This window comes from Lissotriton helveticus, chromosome 6, assembly GCF_964261635.1.
Source record: "Lissotriton helveticus chromosome 6, aLisHel1.1, whole genome shotgun sequence".
Taxonomy (NCBI): domain Eukaryota; kingdom Metazoa; phylum Chordata; class Amphibia; order Caudata; family Salamandridae; genus Lissotriton; species Lissotriton helveticus.
The window spans coordinates 1,405,823,856-1,405,844,176 of record NC_136067.1 but is presented as its reverse complement, the minus strand read 5'-3'; the positions used below and the strand labels follow the sequence as shown (position 1 = coordinate 1,405,844,176).

At 45.5% G+C, this 20,321-nt stretch overlaps 1 protein-coding gene across 4 annotated transcripts in view; it reads right to left on the bottom strand.

Moving 5' to 3' along the window:
- The window catches only part of MAP7 (microtubule associated protein 7), a 1,007,524-nt gene that overhangs the window by 503,684 nt on the left and 483,519 nt on the right, over positions 1-20,321 (bottom strand). For all 4 annotated transcript variants that reach the window (XM_078649192.1, XM_078649193.1, XM_078649191.1 and 1 more), the window contains exon 4: positions 17,338-17,445. In XM_078649192.1, the coding sequence (XP_078505318.1) occupies positions 17,338-17,445 (108 nt within the window). The remainder of the gene's footprint in view (positions 1-17,337; positions 17,446-20,321) is intronic.

Here is a 20,321-nt window from a genome sequence, read left to right as displayed (position 1 = left end):
TACTCAGGAGCACTGCTAGGATTCAGTGTGGGCACTCTCCACACTCCCATAGCACCAGTTTTCACTTTTTGTTCCTCATTTGCCAGAAGGGACATTCCTGCGGCGCCCAGAAACGTTATACCTGTACCTAGGATTACTGATTGTAAAGTTTTCATATAGTTTGGTGTGCCACACCACCCCTCTTTTTTCTCAAAAAGGTAGAGACAGCACTGCAACTCCAGCAGGAAGAAACAGAGTAGAGGAAGTGGCCTGAAGGAGACGAAGAATTAATTCTTGACATGGAACCAACTGACAAACCTGCAACGACAATCGCAGGCACCCAAGCTCCTGGTACTCCACCCACTGCAACTCAACAAGAGTTGACCAGCTGCGATCACCACTCACGATACGGTGTTGGGATGTGGAAGGTCAGCGGTCCTGCCTTCCACCCGGCAAGACGCCAGAAGATGTCATGCACCACCCTCGGGAAAGGCGTGGCCCAAGGTTATATAATAAACTGGTAAAGACCGATCTGGGTCTTTACGCCAACCACGGAACCAGTGTACGTGTCACTCATTGTGGCACCCACCGCATACAAGGTCTAGCTCGCGCCGCCACACTCACCTCACGGCGCAGGCCGCTACATTACATACAGAGTGAACTCTCCAAGTACTTATAATTATGCTGCTAATTTTACATAAATTGGCTATAATTTGTTTTCATATTTTGAACTAGCTTTGTTTTACCTAGTCATTTTCATTAAAAGTGCCATTCTTCCTAATGAATATCTTCCCCACATCTAATGAAAGGACTATTGTTTGCTTTTTGTCTTGTTCGGCGATGCTTATAATGACAGGATCTTGTTGAATATTATCTCAAGTCTGTCCGATTTTGACAAATCCGGACTGATAATTAAACCTTAGAGTGGCCCACAAGACATTGAGGTACGTGTCTAATATATCTAGTTTAATTTTTAACTTGATTGTCTAACAATGTATCGGCCTTTAGCGCTACAGTCTTTCAAGCTTGGTTTTCTGATTTTAAAAGTAAAGCAAGTGTGGGTTCCATCTTAGAATGTGTGATTTTTAGGAAATAATTGTGAACTTAAGTTGAAGGGCCACTGAGGGGCGGTCTTGAAATGTTCTGTAAAATGACACAGTGACACCATCGGGCCTAACATTTGTCACAACGCAGGTCCCCGAATATGATTTTAACTAAAACCTCAGTAATATGTTCCTCTAAATAAGTTAATATATCAAATCAATAGAAGGGAACTCGAAATCTTTGAGGTCTGAGTCAATCAAGGATTTACCAACTCTGCCCTCGAGAGCTATATTGAGAAGTGTAATATTTATGGAATATTTTTCTTGTATCTAGAGTAGATTGCTGTAATACTCCTTTCATTGTTAAGTATGCCCTTTCGGTGTTATGAACCCGTAAGCAATCTGTTTTTTGTAACACATCTATATTGTATTTTTTTTCCAAGCTTTATTTATCATTTTTAGTATATTAAAAACACAATGCTAGTGACAATTTGTACAGATCGTAACTGTAGCAAAATAAGGAATAATCACATTTATATTATACTGGAGTAATGAGGTTCTAACCAGAATCTGAGAGAGAATACCCGTGAGCCAAACCAGTATGTAATACTGTAAAATAAATTGAATATCAGCGACCACAGAGGATCTGGAGGCAGACAATACTCATCATGATCCAGTTGCACTAACTTAAAATAGCTTAATTAGTAATATCAATATAATATTGAGGCGTGTGTCTCAGAGTCAATCTTGGTCAGTCGGGCTGAAGTGAAGTAAATAAGTGTGCAGGGGTTGCCCGATGTCTTGAGGATGAGACGTTGGTGGCTGCATACATCTGAGCATATAGTTCACTAGTTGTGTCACAGAAGATAAGACTTTGAAGCCATTGCGCTTTGGTAGGGCGGCAGGTGTTTCCCCATTGTATTGCAATCTCACATTTTGCAAGGACGATTGCAACAAACCAAGGGACCTCCTTTGGGACATTGTGTACATATCCCAGCAACGCAGCAGGGGGCCAGGTGCCACTGCCATATCCACCATCTGGGATATACGTGCAATAATGTCAGTCCAGTACCTACCTATGTGGGGGCACATCAAAGCCAGGAGTACTAAGTCTGTATCTGCAGAGTTACATTTGGAACAGTTCGATGAGCTGGTGGGGTTAATCTAGCCTGCAGTGGGTGTCATGTAGGTGTGTCGTAGGAATGTAAAATACAACTGTTTGTGTTTGTGGTTAGGGGTGACCAACTTGGTCTGGAAGCAACAATAGAACTAGACATAGCCTGGCAGGGGGCACTAGAGGTCTTCCATCCCCACGGATCGCAGACGGTCGCCTGCAGTGGGGAACATATTAATACAAGTGTGATACATATTTGAGACTAGGTGTTCACCAACATCGCCCTCAATGAGGAAAGTAAGGAGTGAAATCATCAGGGGCGATAAATTATGATGGGATGAGAGCCCCTAAAGCACTGTGTATAGAATGCAGAATAAACATGTCCAGTAGCGTAGCATCAGTGAAATCGGTCTCTTCTGACCAGGAGGTAGTGTGACCCTCGGAAACAAATCGGCAGTGGTAAGTTGTGCATATCAGCTTAGTGTGCACTTGACAGTGTATTCTACCATCAGGGGAGCCAGAGATTGTCCGCAAGCGGTAGTGCTGATGAGCACAATTGATCCATTCTCAATAATCGATGCAATGAGCGCTATGCCCACCACGTAATGCAAAGTAGCTGAACGTCCTAGAGGTTCAAGAGTAATCCGGAGGTAGAATGATATTTAGGGGTATAGAGCCAGCCATGTCCCGATCGACTCGGTCATGAGGAAGGCGAGTGTCCCTGTGGTACCATTGGTATGGGTAACACGTCTAAATTGTATAAAGCAATATTTATATTTTTTGCAAGCCGTCGATTGTGTTTTGAAGCAGTTGAATTTGAGTTCCTAGCGCCTCTTTATTTTTCTTTGTTAGTCTAAGAAAGGTGATTTGACAAAAAGTAGAGTAGGCATCTCTTACACCTCCCTTGCCCCTGTCCTTGAATGTTTCTTTCATCACAAAATTGTCAGGGTTATCATTGTAGTAGCAATATTACTACTTTCAAGGATACTTTTAAAGTGGGTTATTTGCACACTATAACGTCTATTTACCAATGATTTTTTTTATTTTCGGAGTATGAAACAGCATATCTAGCTACAGGGTCCTTGGAAGTGGCCCAAGAAAACTCTAGTTTTTAGTGTGCTTTATAAAACTGCAGGGGATAATGTTATGTTAAGAAAAAAAGTAGTCTATACTTGTGTGAGATTAATGCACATTGGAGTAAAATGTACAGTCCATTCCCAAGTGTGCTGCGCTCTTCGCATACAGCAGAGAAACAGATCGCCTGTTAACAACTGTCTGGTTACATCTTAGAACAACGTGACCTTATCTTCTTTGAATAGGATGTCATTACTTTTCCTTGCCGCTGGAATTTCTTCCTTTATATGAAATAAATGGGATTTTGTGATCACAGGAGCAAACTACTTCCTGATTTGAGGTGCCTGAAATACTGTGTCTATGTGTGCTAAAATCATTTTGCAATCGCCATTCATTTTATAATTTGTAGAGGATTGGATTCTGGACAAGACTTTCTAGATACACATTTCCAATCCCTAGACTTGCTCATCTTATTTGTAAATTGCTATTTGTTGTTGCTGAAGCCTGGCCGCACGCTTGGTGAGTTTGCCAGGAATATGTATCTGCTCCAACAATCCTGTTTATGTGTGTTCAAGGTCAGTTCTGTTTTCTGTAGTGCTTGATCATGGGCTCCAAGATTGAGGAGAGACGGTTTCCTCTGATTATCTGATGCAAATTTGTCATGTTTAATTGTTTCAATAATTCAGTGATTTGGAGTACACATAGTGCTTTCATCTGAGACTTCGGGTCACTTGTGGCACAGTCTTTTCCTTAATTAAATCTCGTTTTGGAAGAAAATTAAAGGTATGATCTCACTAGGTAATTGTTGCTATGTCACTTGTGGGTTACTCTTCAGTTGCCTGGTTATAATTGACCCAGCTGTGAGAGCCGTTTAACAAAACAACATTTTTTCATGGTTGTGCTGCCTCCCCTTTTACCGAAAACTCTCTTTAACCCGTCTGACGTCACAGTGGGCGTGTGTGGAGGACGGCCAGAGGCTGCCCGAAACACAGCCACTCCATAAACCACCCGCACTGCAGCAGAATTTGTGCCGCGGTCAACAGGTTAATGAAGTCCCCTTGATTTGGCCCTACTCCTGGGACCACTGCAAGCTCCATCAGGTAGCGAACAAGAATGTGTACATGGCTGCAGGTTTGCAGTTGGGCAAGAAATGCACTCTCCTTCCTCCACCGTCATGTCTCCCGATGCCTGTGCCTCTCCCCTTACGGAGTCTTATTTGACAGGATTTTTTTTTTTTTAAAGAAATTTATTATGCAGTTGGAACAATTACACAGCTTTTTGCCTACAATCCTGGGGCCGGCAGCATATTCTTTATGGTTACCAATTAGAAACACAGCTGTAATGCAGACATCCCTGGGGATCGGCAGCGAATTCGAATATTGTTACTGTGAATTGTAAACTTATGAAGAAAGCAAATCAGATATAGTTAATTCTAACGTTCCGCAACTGTAAACAAAATGCAAGTATCGTCCCTCCCCCCGTCTGCCCTGTCTAAAGAATACCAAATCAATAATACATACTTTCGTGAGTGGGTGACATGTGACGTTCGTATCTTACTAGTACTCTGTCTCAGCCACTGCAACCTTCTGTAATCTTTCATCTTAGCATCACTCCTCTTGCCCCTGCATCCAGCCAAATGACCCCAACCTTGTTCCACCGCGCAATCTAAGGCCTACAGTCTGTGTGTTCATCCCGCAGGTCTGAATCCCCTGATTCCAGCCAGGCCACAAGAGGCCCCCAAATGTTCACCGGCCTGGATCTGCTAGGCATGAGCTCCCAGTAATTAGTCAGTTGGTCTTTACAATAAGTTGTCGCTCGTAGCCAGCCCGCTATCGTTGGGAGATGACGCGCCTTCAAATGTATGGCCACCTGGCGTTTAGCCAATAGTAGCAGCATGGCTGTGAGTTTGCGGACCCCCCTTGGTGTATCTTTCACAAAGCCCAGCAGTGCCACTAGTGGTGTGAGTTGTATCGGGTTTTCCGTGATGTTCCCAATATGTCCACCCACTTCCTCCCAAAATTGTGCTACTGGTCTGCAGTACCACACCGGGATGAATAAATGTTGCATTTTTTGCTCCGCATCTCCAACAACTGTTATTAGGTTGAATACCCATTCGATGTAACTGGGCCGGAGTCCAGTATATTCTATGTAGGAAATTGAAATGTATAAGCCTCAGTCTATAATTTAGTGAAAGGGGTTCCAATTATGAAGAGCAAAATTCCCACTGTGCATCGGTTACTGAAATGTCAGCGTCACTCTCCCAGTGTGCTTTCGACGCGCTTTTGACAATGGGGGATGTTTCTTGTGTTATGCTATAGATGCGCGTTATCAATTTGCGAGGAGACGGGTTTGACAATATGTTTTCCAATGCTGGCAAAGTCGGCGGCACCTGAGGAAGTCGGCGTATCTCGCTCTGCATGCCGCTCTGAGTTGATAGTACAGCAACATGTCTGACGCTGATGGCCTCTGCTGTTTACACATTTGCTGAAGAGTTATGAATGTGTCGTTAGGGAAAAGATCGCAGCCCTTAGTCAAATTATGTGCCTGTGCTCTCAGTGTGGTAGCTCTATCCATCAAGGCAGCCATGAGCGGGTTCTCCCCCAGTGGCATGGACGGTGCATAGAGTTCACTGTGATCCCCCCACTTGGCTATACTTCTCCATGCCCAGTGCGTGGCCTCTACCTTATCTATCTCCATGTGTGGTCTCTTGAAAGGCTGGTACACTGTCACATTCAGAGGGGTGGGTGCCACTCTGTCGATTTCTGTCGCCACATGGGGTTGGTATGGTGTTGGATGGTGCCAAAAGTGTAGATATTGTGCCTGCGCGCTATATGCATAAAGCTCGAAATCTTGAGCCCCTAAACCGCCCTGAGAGAATGGCAAAGTCAGTAATTTCCAGAAAACCCTGGGCTGTCTACCAGCCCAAACCAAGTCCAGGATACTCGTGCGGACCCGCTTGAAAAAGTGAGTGTTCAGTGGCAGTGGTATATTAACAAATAGATATAAAAGTTTAGGTAAGATGACCATTTTTGTAATTGCAATACGCCCTGTCAGGGACAACGGAAGCCGCTTCCAGCATTGGACCTTGCTCTCAATCCAATCTGTAGCTTTCCCATAGTTGGCTAGCCATATTTCTTGAGTGGACCTACTGATCAAAACGCCCAGGTAGCGGACCTCACCCGACGCCCACTGTATAGGATACTCAGTTTTGCATGGGGCGGTGTCTTTAGTGAGTGGCAGCATCGTGGATTTCGCCCAGTTTATTTTTATCCCTATTAAGCCACCAAATCTAACCATTTCCCTCATGATTACATCGAACTTTTCTCTGGGATCAACTAGATATATGGTCATATCATCGGCATACATGGAAATCAGGAGACCTCTAGATGTAAAGCCTATACTTCGTTGTGTGTGATGTTGGCGGAGCCTGGCCGCCAGTGGCTCAGTGGCAATTGCGAATAACAATGGTGATAATGGGCATCCCTGCCTCGTCCCTCTCGTGAATACAAATGGTTCCGACACCCTCCCATTTACTCTCACTCTCGCCATTGGGGTATTATAAATTATCTGCATCTGGTTAATGAATAGCGGGCTAAGGCCCATTCGGGATAGCAAGGTGAAAAGAAACTTCCACTTCAGGGAATCGAACGCTTTTGTAGCGTCCAACAATGCAGCCACCGCTTGAACATGTGGAGCCAAGTAATGAAGCAGCCCAAAGATTGTCCTCAGATTATGGGCAGTCGATCTACCGGGAATAAACCCAGACTGGTCCGGTAAAGCAATTAGAGGCAACATAGGCTGTAACCTGTTGGCCAGAATTTTAGCATAAATCTTAGCGTCTAAATTTATTAACGACACAGCCAATAGGAATCCTGTTTAGTGGGGTCTTTATCTGGTTTTAAGAGAGTGATTATGGTGGCTTCCCTTAGAATAGGGGGTAAAATACCAGTCTCCATAGCCTCCAGGTATACTTGTAGTAGACGGGGAGCAAGGATATCAGCATATTCTTTATAAAAAGCTGCAGTCAACCCATCTGCTCCCGGGGACTTATCTGCCAGCATACCGCTTAGCACTTGACAAATATCTTCTACCGTAATGGGCAGGTCCATATATTCACAAGCAGCCCTATTGAACCATGCCAATGAGACCGTGTCTAGGTAATCTGTTATGGCTGATTGGGCCGGGTCAATGTCGGAAGTGTACAGCTTTTGGTAAAAGTGGGACATTGTTTGGAGAATTTGGCATGGGTTCCTGGCCACCCCAGCACTCTCCATTTGCAATTCTGTAATATAGTTAGATCCCCTTGGGGTCCGGAGCAGTCCTGCTAAAGTTTTCCCTGCCCGATCTCCCTCCCCATATCTTCTCACTTGTGTATACTTATAAATATATGCCGTTTCTCTCTCCGCCTCTTGTTTGGAATTCAGTCAATTTTTTCCCCGAGTTGGGCCGTACCGACTGAGGACGGAGTGTCTTGGAGCGAACATTCAAGCTCTCCGATCTCACGCTCCAGCCTGTGTAGGGTATTACGTATATCCCAAAGGACCCCAGTCTTTAGCGCTATACAGGTGCCCCTAATAACCACTTTAAACGCTTCCCACAGCATCCCTGGGGAGTCCACGGACCACTCATTTAATGTGAAGTGTTTGATAACTTTTTCCCGGAATTCCTCTCTGAATATTTGGTCCAGTAATGCTCCTGTAGGGAAGCGCCAGGTGAAAGGTTGCCGATAAGGCGGTGGGATTTGCAGTTTTATCAGCGTGGGCAAGTGATCAGATAAAGTGCGTGAACAGTGTTTTGCCTCCACCACCCAGGTGTGCAGGTCTCTAGAGACCAGCCAGTAATCTAACCTTGACCATGTATTTCGGTAATGTGTCATGCATGTCCCTTCCCTGGCCACCGGATGGAGCGTTCTCCAGGAGTCTATGAGATCCAGGTCTTCTATTATACCTGTCAGCTTTTCAGCTGCCTTCGGATGATGTTCACGTGATGTCCCCTTTCTATCTGCTATGGGTAACAGTACAACATTGAAGTCACCCCCCTACAGAATTGCTATATCACCCAGTGTTTGAGTTTTCTGCCATAGGTGTTGGAAAAAGGCAGGGTTGTCTGTGTTAGGGCCATATGTATTTATGATGGCCACGGGAGTGTTTAAAAGAGTGCCTTGTAATATGATATAACGCCCCTTGCTATCTAATATCTTGTGATGTGTTTTGCATTGAAGTCCCCTGAGAATAAGGGTTGCCACTCCTCTCGCATAGTTTGAATAACCCACTTCTACCACCTCGCCCCATCTGTTATGTTTGAGAGTATTAGCAGCCGCAGACGTTAAATGAGTTTCTTGCAGCAGGCATATGTCGACTTCATGTCGTGATAGGTAGGAGTCTGGCTTTCCTGCCATTGTTGAGGCCTCTAATATTCCAAGATAGACATGTAAGTGTTGTCATTAGGGGCATAAGCAGTGTAAACAGAACTGGGGCATTGCAATCGCACCTACGAGTAATGTATGGGCGATCATACGCAGTGCAGAAACAGTGCGCCACAGGATGTACCCGTGTATCAAGGCCACCCTCATGATTGCTCCAGTATGTATCAAGCAGTGGTGGCACGCTAATTGTGGTGTTTGACAAGGCAGAACATGTAAACAGGACCCCACCCATCCCTCTCCCCCCTCCCACACCAACCCCCCAAACAGGTTGTGTCTCTTCCACCACCCCTCCCCCATACCTGCAAACATTTGGTCCACAGTTGTGAACACAAGGGAGTCATCCCAGTGGGGTGCGTGAGTCCGCTGGCAAACTGCCCCGCGCTCTTGGCGGGTGGCCGAGAGTTCGACACATCTCCGCAATCACATATCAACAGTCGACTGTCTATTTCTACAATGCGACATGTAGAGCAACCTCTAGCATACATTAGTCAGTCCAAACATTCCTAACACCACTGAATATACTCAATTTACAGTGCCACAACGATCACAATAAAGCACTTATCTGTGTATCCAGCGTGTGGGCACAGGTCCACCAATCATTATCACTCAAGTTGTTCTCAGTCTGTGAAGTACTGCGCGCCGCCAGTTGTTTACGTTCCTTCACCATCTGTTTTGCGTAAGTCAGCGCTGCTTTAGCGTCCGTAAAGAAGGTAGGTTTCTAGTGACCCTGAACTCTCAGTTTTGCAGGATATATCAGGGAATACTTGGTCCTGAATTGCTGAAAGATTTTCTTGGCAGGAATGAATTTCCTTCTGGCTGCTTGTACCTGAAGTGTGAAATCTGGGTATAGTGCTATGCTGTTCCCTTTGTATTGAATGTCACCCTTCGCTCTGGCCATCCGTAGTATTTTATCGCGATCTCTGTAATTTAAGACTCTTGCCAGGATTGGCCGTGCCGGAGCACCAGGTTTGGGTCGGGGGCCCAACGTGTGGTGAGCCCTTTCAATAAGAAACATGGTGGATAGTCCCGATCCGAAGAGGTCCGTCATCATCGTCTCTATATATTTCTCCATATTTTGTATGTCTGTCGTTTTGACAATTCCTGTAATGCGTATATTATTTCTCTGTGACCTGGCTTCCAAATCCTCGTTCTTTTGTTGTATAGCATATAGCACGCCGTCCATGGGCCGCAGTTTCTTGTCCATTTCCGTTTGACCCTCCTCCGTCTCAGTCACTCTTGTTTCCAAGACACTCACTCGGCCTTCTTGTTTGTCCATTCGTTGCGTAATCCTGTACATCCTCTCAGCCAGTGAATCCATCTTGGTGTCCAAACCTTGGAGACTTGATTTTAGGTCTTTAAACATGGCCCGGATGTCTTCGGCTGGCGGTTGGCTTGCAGTTGTCTCATCCGACTGATCCTGTTAGCTGAAAACGCCATCTGCCCCTTTAGCCAAGTTCTTGTCGAAGTTAATCTTCGGTTGACGTATGTCCGGTTTGCCCATTGCTGCCTTTATCCTCACCGCCACTCGTTCCGTAACGTTGATTGCACAAGTCAATGTTTTCAGGTCTGGGTCCGATGGGCATGCACAATCCCTTACTATGCAGGAGGTCTCTTGTGCTTCCCTCAATAGGCCTAGAGAGCCTCTGACAAGCTGCGTGATACTCGCTTCAGCGGATGTCCTTCTTAATATTGAGGGTGGGGGTCAACCCACCTCGCATACACTCCAGCCTGCTCACCTCCGTTCTGCCTGCCAGGCGCCGTGGGCGTCGAGACTGCACCTGCCCTTTCCAAGAATGGACCGCTATATATGGTGCATCCCTCACAGTTGTGGCCTGCCACTCCCCAGCCAATATTCAGTGAACAGCTGAGCAAGTGCCGCCTACCATGGCAAAATGTCTCCCATACAAAGCACGGTTCTGTCCTCACCACCAAGCTGCTGCCCTTCACCTGATGCTGGTATTGTCCCAATAAAATCGTGTGATTTTAGCAGGGGCGGGACACCAACGTCTGGGATCCTATGTGTGTGTGCTGGTGGCTTTACATTACTGCCTTCACCCCTTGAGTCGGGCACACTGTTCTGTCCAGGCGCGCCTCGGGGGGGGGGGGGGTCACCCCAACGGCAAAAGAATGCATCTTCGCACTCACACCAGCCTGGCCCACACTGACTGCGGCTGCAGGTGCGATGGCACTACGTTTCGGGTTCCACCACTCTCACCTCCTGTAAGCAGAGCAAGATCAGGGAGACCACACGTTGCTAAGTTGGATCCCACGCAGCCAACATAGCAGGTACTCTTCCCGTCCAGAGCGCTTCAGCGGCACCGCCTCGTTCCCCTCGAAATGGCGGATGGCTGCCAGGAGATGGCCTCCGCACCCCCCCGCCCCGCGATCTGCCCCACAGGTCCACCCTCCTCCGCTATCGCTGTGCTGCCCTTCATCACAATGCAAAGTCTGGGCAAGCCGACTGGGGTCTGATGCCGCCCTGCAATTACCCCGCATACGGGCTCCGGTTATTCTTCACGTCGCTGCCCATATCGTACGGCCTCAGAATTCAATATTATCTGCTAGACAGTTTGTTCCTTTTGCGCAATGTCTGGTGCCCTCACCCCAATCTCCGCAGCTCTTCGCCAGTGGGGTGTCCGCTGCACGATGTCTCGTCCAGTGCCCTCCTAACGTGATCCTGGATTACACCATACTCCAGTCCAGGCCTTACTCCGCAGTGCACCACTAGGCCACCGTCCTCTCAGCTGATATTACTTCTTGGGCCTCCGTTGATGCGTCGAAACAAAGGTTACTCCGGATGGCACACCTGCTCTTGTGGCGGCTTCTCGTTGCTGGACCGTGGGGAAAAGTTCCGGTTCTTTACGGATTTATTCAACTCGGCCGGCGGAGCCGCTCTAATATGCATCCATTCCGCTGCTGGGCGAAGCCATGCTCCCTCCCCATTTGACAAGATTTGTTTATGTTTATAATAGGGGTGGCTCCTCCGCTAAGGTGGAGGAGCGCTGCCCCACTGCTTTAAAGCAGTTCAAAGATAAAAAAAAAATTATAATTACAGCCATCTGTTATTATCATTTTATTTTTACTATTGAAGTTGCACTGCAAAGCAGCCCCGCTGATAGTGCGGGGCTGGCCGGCTTCCGCTGACGTCGAGGCCAGAGGAGGAGTGGTGGCTGAACCTTAAGTGCGTATGAAGTATGGGTGACCATCTCGGGCCGGCCAAAGCATCATGCTCACTGCGCATGGTCTCCACAGGCTGCATTTTACAGCGTTATTGGAGAAAATGCCCTGCCTCCAAGCCCATGTCTAAATGCCAAATCACAGTGCTAAGACCAATCACTACGCTGCTTAAGGCAGCATTGTGACTGGTCAGGGGATTCTGGGAGGCTGGGTGCTTCCTGCTGGAGAAGACGCAGAGGCTGCAACGGCAACTGCGACCTCCAGGTAAGCTTTCTTTTATTTTTTTATTTTTAATGCCCTTCCCCTCCACACCCCTCTCCCCTCCCTGCACCCCCCAACACCCATTCGGTAGCAGCCGCTACTACTAATGTCCCACCACCACCCATTTACCATCTTAAATGCAATTCCAATCTGTGGAATTTCCAGGTTATTAGCCGGTCTGTTAAGATCTGCGTTTATCAAAACAAAATCATCCAGAACCTGCTTTAAATGTCACATTCACTTCCCCTTCATTTTGCAGAAGCCGGCATCCCACATACACCCAATGTAGTAGATTTTACATGGCATCACAAATCTAAAAAAGTGGCAAAAGGCATTCTATTGAAATTAACAAGTGGATGGAGATATAGGTTTCCCAAATGTTAACGTTATATTAGAGCAGTAAATATGAGGGCAAAATTGGGCATGGTAGAAATTACCACACTTCAAACCCTAGGTCATAGCTGAACATTTTTCTTTAACATTTTCTTTGGCTGCCCTCTAAACTTAGACAACCATCACATATTACGTTGTCAGCAACAACAATATCACTGGGATATTGGCATATACAGGCCAGAAAAGGAACATAGCTTTCTATCCTCCAGCATTGACGTCCATAGTTTTTAAAGTACACTTCTGTTTGAAATTACTAATGCTGTTGTTCAAACTTGGAGAGATGTAGCAACCCTCCTGTTTTGGGAAAACTGTACACTGGAGAAGTAAAGAGTGCAATTCATATGCAATTTCGATCTAACTCCCATGGGAAGCCATCTGTTAGTTCAAGTACTTCATTGGGCACATACAGAAATCTGCAATCAACAGCTAATGAGGGAATAAGACACTCATCGAATCCCTATTCTCCCAACATCAAAGAAAGTAATATAAATCCTTTATTCAGCCCATGGCAGTTCTAAGGTAGGCGTTAACACAACTATATAGCAAAATGGGAAACTGAACCATATAAGGACATAGCCTACGTATCCTGGGTCATTACCACGAAGAGGGACGTTAACTTTTCATACATTCACAGCATTCATTATGAAATTACATTTTCAAATCTGAATAGGGTCTATTGCTGGTGGCTCCTGAAAAAAACTGTTGAAAGGGATGAGAGCTTGGGACCATGTTGCAAAAAAAGCCATGATAGATTAACTCCACATCTCTTTATTATGATACTGGTCACCACTGCATAAGAGGGAGCAAAACCACTCAACATCTGTGGGTAAATTGATCAGACACATACTTTTAGTAGCTAGATTACCTATTGCTGAATTCCGCAGGTCAACTGAACCCCCACCAAGGAGTGTTTGGTGGACTAACCTATGGAATAAATTTGGAAAGGGAAAATTGACATGACTGGTTTGCAGTAGCCAGAATAAGGGGCCGATTATGATGGCGGACGGACTTGAGTCCGTCCGCCACCATAGAGTAGGAGGGACCGTCCGCAGGGGCAGCGGCGGTCCCTCCATACAGATTAGGATGGGACCGCCAGGGTGGCGGTCACATCCTCTATTTTTAACATTGCGGCGGGTGGAGCTTCAAGCTGCACCCGCCACAATGTTAAAAATGCATGCACAGCATTTGCGTGCACAAAGCGGTAGGCACCGCGCGGTGCCTGCTGCTTTGTGCACGCAAATGCAGGGGGGTACCATAGGTACCCCCCATGGGCACCCTCCAACCCCCTTCACCCAGGGGGCCCGCAACGGGCCCCCGAAGTGAAGGTCCGTATGCTTTTCCACGGCGGAAAAGCCGCCGTGGAAAAGCATACTTTTTACTCCATCCTAATATGGCTGGCGGTGTCTGATAGACACCGCCAGCCATGTTACAGCTTATCCGCCGCGGTTGTAAGTCAACCGCGGCGGAAAAGCGGCAGACTGAAACCAGGACCCACCAGCCATCCTAATGTGGCGGTGGGTCTTTGGTGGGTCCGCCGAGGATTTTCCACATCCTCCGGCCGGCGGTGGCTTCCGCCGGCCCGGAGGATGCGGAAAATCTTCCATCATAATGAGCCCCTTAGTTTGAACTGACTAAGTCTCCATTGTCCATGTTAAAAGAGAGACCATGTCGAATTGTTGATAATGTTAGAAGATTCAAGCTAGCCTGGCTGATGAAGGGTGTTACCCAGAAACCGGTCCCAGGATGCTTGTTTCCGGTTCATGGAAGACCTGGCTTGGCAGTTCGGGCTGGACTGTTCCCATGAGGCACAGACTGATTTGTGTATAGCTGGGTCTGAACTGTGGTGGCAAATTGAGCTAAAGGATGATGATAGATTCAACCCAGATCTGGGGCTGAGTGTCTGAAAAGTTTCAGCACTCCGTCCATCATCTCCTTGTATTTGAATTGTTGATAATGTCAGAAGTGGTTCGACAATCGGGAGTAAGAAGATCATCCTCAAAGCTTTAAAAAAAAGAAGGTTATTTTACCATGAGAACCTATGAGGCAATCAGGCCATAGAATCAAATGATGATCCCGCCTTAGACCTTGTGCTTTAAATTAAATCACTGCCATATTTTCTACCAAGTTCTAAGGGGGTTTCTCAACAGGCTAAACCTTTATAACAAAGACCTAAACAAGATTGGTCCTCCCTTCCACATCTAGTACGTAGACTGCAGAACAACTGTTTTAATAGGTTTAACCACCGTACAATTTATTTGGGCTCTGTTAAGAACAATACAAAATTACCTTTATGGTAACTATTACTCAAATGCTCTTTCCCTCACTATTAAATTGTGGTTATCCGGTCACCTAGTATCTAACCAGATGTTGCTCCAAGAGTTCTTAATGTCAGAGATTTGCCCACAGATAACATTCGCCTAAAGGCAGGCATCGCACAAATGTCTCCATCCATGTCTCCATCCCTAAGGGTATGTACCCTCTCACCAATTCACTTCTTTAAAAACAGCACTCATTTGTTGTGTGTATTCAGGCTGATAGTTTGGGGATCGGTAGTAGGGCACTGGTCACTTGAGACAGTATCTGTCTCACCCAAGTGAGCCCTCTTCCAATGAAGATGCCTTCTTAAAGGGATTCACAAGGTTATTGTCTATCCCTAAAATGACTGGCAGCTGAATTGGGACAACTAGTACCTGGGACTTGTCCTCAGGATGCTGTCCCAGAGATGGCGGACGCTGCACCAGGGATGGCTGAGTGGCAACAACGTGAACAGGTGCTGCACCAGTACTTTGGCGTCATATACCTGGGTGGGGTTACTAGCCTTCAGTTTTACACCTCCTGCGTCCAAGGAGGAGTGCTAGCTGATGTTTGAAGACAACATAGAAGCAAATCTGCAGCAGTCTTGCCAGAGGGCAGGTGGTTAGAATTTGGCAACTCCTGGTCCTGCTGATTCATACCCAGTGGTTCAGATGTATATGACATATCCATCCCGGAGTCCACAGTCCCTGAAGGGGAGAGAGAGGACAGCAAGGGCTGAGTGTAACAAGGACTTAGCAGTTTGGAGACACACCACTTGCACCGAACAGACTGAGAACGCTGCAGTTGCACAGAGAAGACCAAACCAATTCCTGTTTCTCCTAACATCTGGACTGCTACAGAGGGCTCCAGTGTCCTGTTCTCATGAAGAGAACATTACTCAAGCGTCGGAATAATGTCCCAACTACACTGCTGTGGTTGGGTGTCATGTGAGGCTAGCTTGGCATGAGGACTTCTGATGCCTGACCTACTTCTTGAGCTTCGTGGGGACTGATGATGTGCCAAACAAAAGGCGAGGCTGGTATCTAACACTTTTAACATTGATCCGATAAGGAGGTGCAAACCTCCACAGCTGCTGCTCAACCACAGGAGTGGAGGGCTCATCAGTAATCTTTGCCTCGTCATACTGAAATTGTAACAGAAACTGCCCAGAGGAGGAACTGGTTCTGACTCAGCAGGGCACGTTTCAAGAGTCATTGGATTGAAATGAGAGTTGATTTGACCTTCACCCCAGGTGAGTGGCTATTTCAACCTATTGGTGCAATGGTTATGCAACAATAAACCCAGAAAAAGGGACTGGTTTGGCCCTTCTGTGCAACCGCAGCTTGGGACCACTTCAGCCAAATAATGAGCTGAGCTAGACTCCGTGGTACAAGAAAGTCTCCACAGGTTAGGTCCATGAAGGTCCTTGACCTCCCAGGTTATTATAACCCCTTCAACCCACTGTTGCAACTGGCCCTAGCTGGGACATGTTGCCTGGTTGTGGAAGGAAAAAGCGTTGCAATCAAGTACCATCAGCTTCTCCCTGTGTAGGGCTGGTATGGGTGAGCTCCAAATAGTGGAGGGAGGATGGAGGTTACTCTGCCCATCCTACTGTGGATGAGATGCTTCACTTGACACCTTATTCTTGTTCCTGTAGAATCAGTGCATACCTATTCTGAATGCAAGGGAGGTAGTTTCTGAGGGACCGCGTGTTGATTTTAGAACAGTCCAAACAGACATGCATCAGACATGTGTACCGTGAAAGATATATATTTGCTACAATGCACCAGTAACACAATAGGCATGCATGGATTATAGCCAGAACTTTGCAGATAAGCAACTAGGGATGAAACAAAAGTAGGATGGGGAAAAAGGCAAATACAAAATAAAATTAAAGAAATCACTCATTCATCTATCTACTCATTCATCCACCATTTCACTCACCCACCCATCCACCCTTTAATTCACACACACTTTCTTTCACTCACACACTCACCTTTGTCTGCCAAGTTGCAGCGAGAAGAGGCCCAATTGAAAAATCCACCGCCTGCTGCAGCTGCTACAGTTGGAGGTTCACAAGCCTCTCAGATCCATCCTTTCACTCATCCATTCATCCTTTCACTCATCCATCCACCATTCATATTTCTCATCCATCCACTCTTTCACTCACCCATCCTCTCACCTTATCATCCATCCTTTCACTTATTTATCCATCCACACACCCATCCACCCTCCCTTTCACTAATCCATTCATTCTTTCAGTCACCCATCCTTACCTCCATCATTTCCCTCATTCTTCCACCCAACTACCCATCTACCCATGCACTTTTTCACTCACCCATCCACCCTTTCATTTACACATCCATTCATCCTTTCACTTATTCAACTCTTTAACGTTATGTACAAGGCTTTTTCTGCCGAGTTGCAGACAGAAGAGGCCCATCAAAATGTCGACCCTGCTGTAGCTGCTACAGCACGGCTGGAGTGGACTACGCCCCTGGTCATAAATGCATAATTGAGATGACATGACTACTTCTGGCAGCTTTAGAGTTAGCTGGACAATAACTGTGACTCACCTGATTTCGCTATGGCATTGTTGTTGCTTTGTGATTGTACAGCAGGGGATAGGCGACCTAGTGACACAGACCTCCTTTCATGGGGCTTCGTTTGATGACCTTCAGATGCTGAAAGAAAAAGGCATCACTTTCAATACGTTATCTACTGCGAGTTAATCACATTCAGTGTTGATAAAATAAAATAAGGTATATTGTGAACATAACAGCTGAAGAACATGAAGGAGAAACTCATCTTGTAAAGAAAAGCAAAACAAGTATGCTGAATAGTTATTAATAAGGATGTATGAAAACAAATTATATTAAGTAACAGCAACATTTATTTATTCTAATTTCTTTTGCCGATGTTAAAAAAAAAAAACTCAGTAAGGGGACTGTTGATCTTTATTTAAATCACCTAGTAAAATGAACATCTTAACTGGTGGAAACCAGTGTGAAAGCCATGGGCGACCCAGGAAAGCTATAGATGTCTGAAAAGTAGACAAAATTTAGAATTGGGCAAGGAGTCCTTTGTGTAGATCTCTCATGGTTTTCCCAAATAAACTGTTGAAATAAAGAGATATTGAAAATGAATAGGAAAAAACTGAAATTTGTGACAACTTTTTAATCTGTAACTTTTAGTTACAATGGCCAGTTTCCAAAAGCAATACACCATTATGCCAGCTAGGCCCCTCTGGTTGCGGGGTTATATATGTTTTGTAGGTTATCCAAGAACCCAAGGTACCCAGAGCCAACAACTGAGCTGCACAGTACAAAGGTTTTTCATTGTGTAGCGAGTATAGACCAATTCACATGGTGAATTGTGTATAATGAAAAATGGGAATTAAGGAAACCTATGTATTTCTGAAATGGGCACAAATTATGGAGTTTAGGAGCAATGGTTATTTGTTTATCTCTGAATGCGTGGGTACCCGTGCTAGCATATGATGTAGAGGGTATGTTTTAAAATGTCTGCTTTCTTACACACTGGCTTACATTTGGAAGGAACAGATGCAGTGAAATCTAATTGGTAATAATAAATATTCTAGTATTCTATGTTCCCACATGTCTTCAATACAAAATGATACCCCATTTCTGAGGGCAGGCATAGTGCCTGCAACAGGAAATGTGCCAAAACACAACATAGACACATCACATTTTTCCAATTAAAACGAACACCTTTTTTCCAAAGTGCAAAGCTCAGCCGGCACCGAGGGAAACCTAGCAAAATTTATAACTTTTTAACACTAGACACTTCGGGAAATCCAGAGTGGGTGGCTTACATGGCAGTTTTGCGGTAATTTAGCAATGATTGGGTTAAGCATTAGCAGAAGACATCTTGTATTTAGAGACTATCTTGACATTAGCTGGGTGAGGGAACATTTTATGGCGTGTAAAGCCATGGAGAGGGAGGAAAATGAGCTTAAAAAAACCCCTTGTCAGAGCCCATTATTTACTGACTAAGACACCAGCGATAGAGCCATATCTACAGATAGTTACAAGGCCTTTCCACCGAATTTTATTGACAAAATGTAGGTTTAATTTAATTCATTTTGCTTTGGGAGTGTTTGATGGGTGGAGTAAGCCTGAGGCTACGGCACTTTGTAAATGTAATGACATGTCTACACAAGATACAATGCATTTCACCTTCTTTTGCGAATTTTATAACGAGAGCAGGTCAAAATTCCTAAAACCCCTGTTAAAAAGTCTGGGGAGTGCCCAGGTAAGGCCTGCTTTATTATTCTTACAGATGCTTGATACTCCCTGGGTAATTTTTTATGTGGCTAGTTTTCTGGTTGCTGCTATACGGGCAAAGAACTTAAGACTTATAAATAATGGTGTTGGTATGGATATTCTGTCCTCATGATCATTTTTACCGATTATTCTATCTACCTCATGCTTTTAAATTATGTCTTTCGATAAAATTGTAAATGGATTGTTAATGTTGATTTTTATGATGTTTTTTAAACAGTACAATGAATGGAATTTTTGTATGTTTATGTGTACTTTGTATGATTTTAATTAATCGAATAAAGAGGTAAAAAAAAACGATCTTGTCTGTTTTACGGAATCCATTTTGTATTTCTGTCAGCCATTTTGTTTGCAATGTGCTCTGTCCTACCTTCCTGTTAACTGCTCTTGAAATCTGCCTAGAGACAAGATATATTTACCCTCTTCTGCTTTGCACATGCTCAGTTGAGCATGCCGCTGTCTCCAACTTGCAACTCTCAAGATGTGTCCACCAGAATTAGCTAACTGTCAGCCCATCCCACTTGTTGCTAGCACACTCTCTGTAAGACCTTGTATGTATTTGAAACCAACACTCTGTGCCTTGTACCACCTTCATTTCAGCCCCTGTGTAGGTATAAAAGGACCAAGCTCCTTCCAGTCAGCGTGCTATCTCATACTCTACCGAAGGGTGTTGTGTGAAAGTAGTTCCACCTCATGAGGTTTAATAAACTCTGTCTTTTCTATTCCAGTTTCTGTGCCAACTTCTTATTATTGGTCTAAGCATTCTAAGCAGAGAAGGGCGAATCCCTTGCACTAGTAGGCCTGGCTGACGCTTGCTACCACAAATTGGCGCCCCACGTGGGGCTCATCAGCGACTCGGATGCCCGAAGGACTGGTCGAGACGAAGGATTGGAATCTCGCTTTGGACGTGATCACTGCCGGAGGAGACCCGAGTCTTGGCATCCACGGCGTTTTCCCTTTCTTACTGATCTGACCATCCAGGTGGCGCCGGTCCTCGACTGAGATCTCTTCTGTTGATTCGCTGTGCAGTGACCATTTGGTCGATTTGAGAACTTGGCAGTAGGAACCTGGAGACCATTTGATTGGTAAGAGCCGTTTTGCGGCACTTGCTGTAGGTTTTGACACCTTTGACCGGTAAGGTAGTTTAGAAACACTTACTGTGGCATTTGTTTATGGAAATGGTCAAATATTGAACCTTGATATATATATCGTGGCACTCCTGCTGCACATGAGAAAATGAAATAAATAAAAAAGAC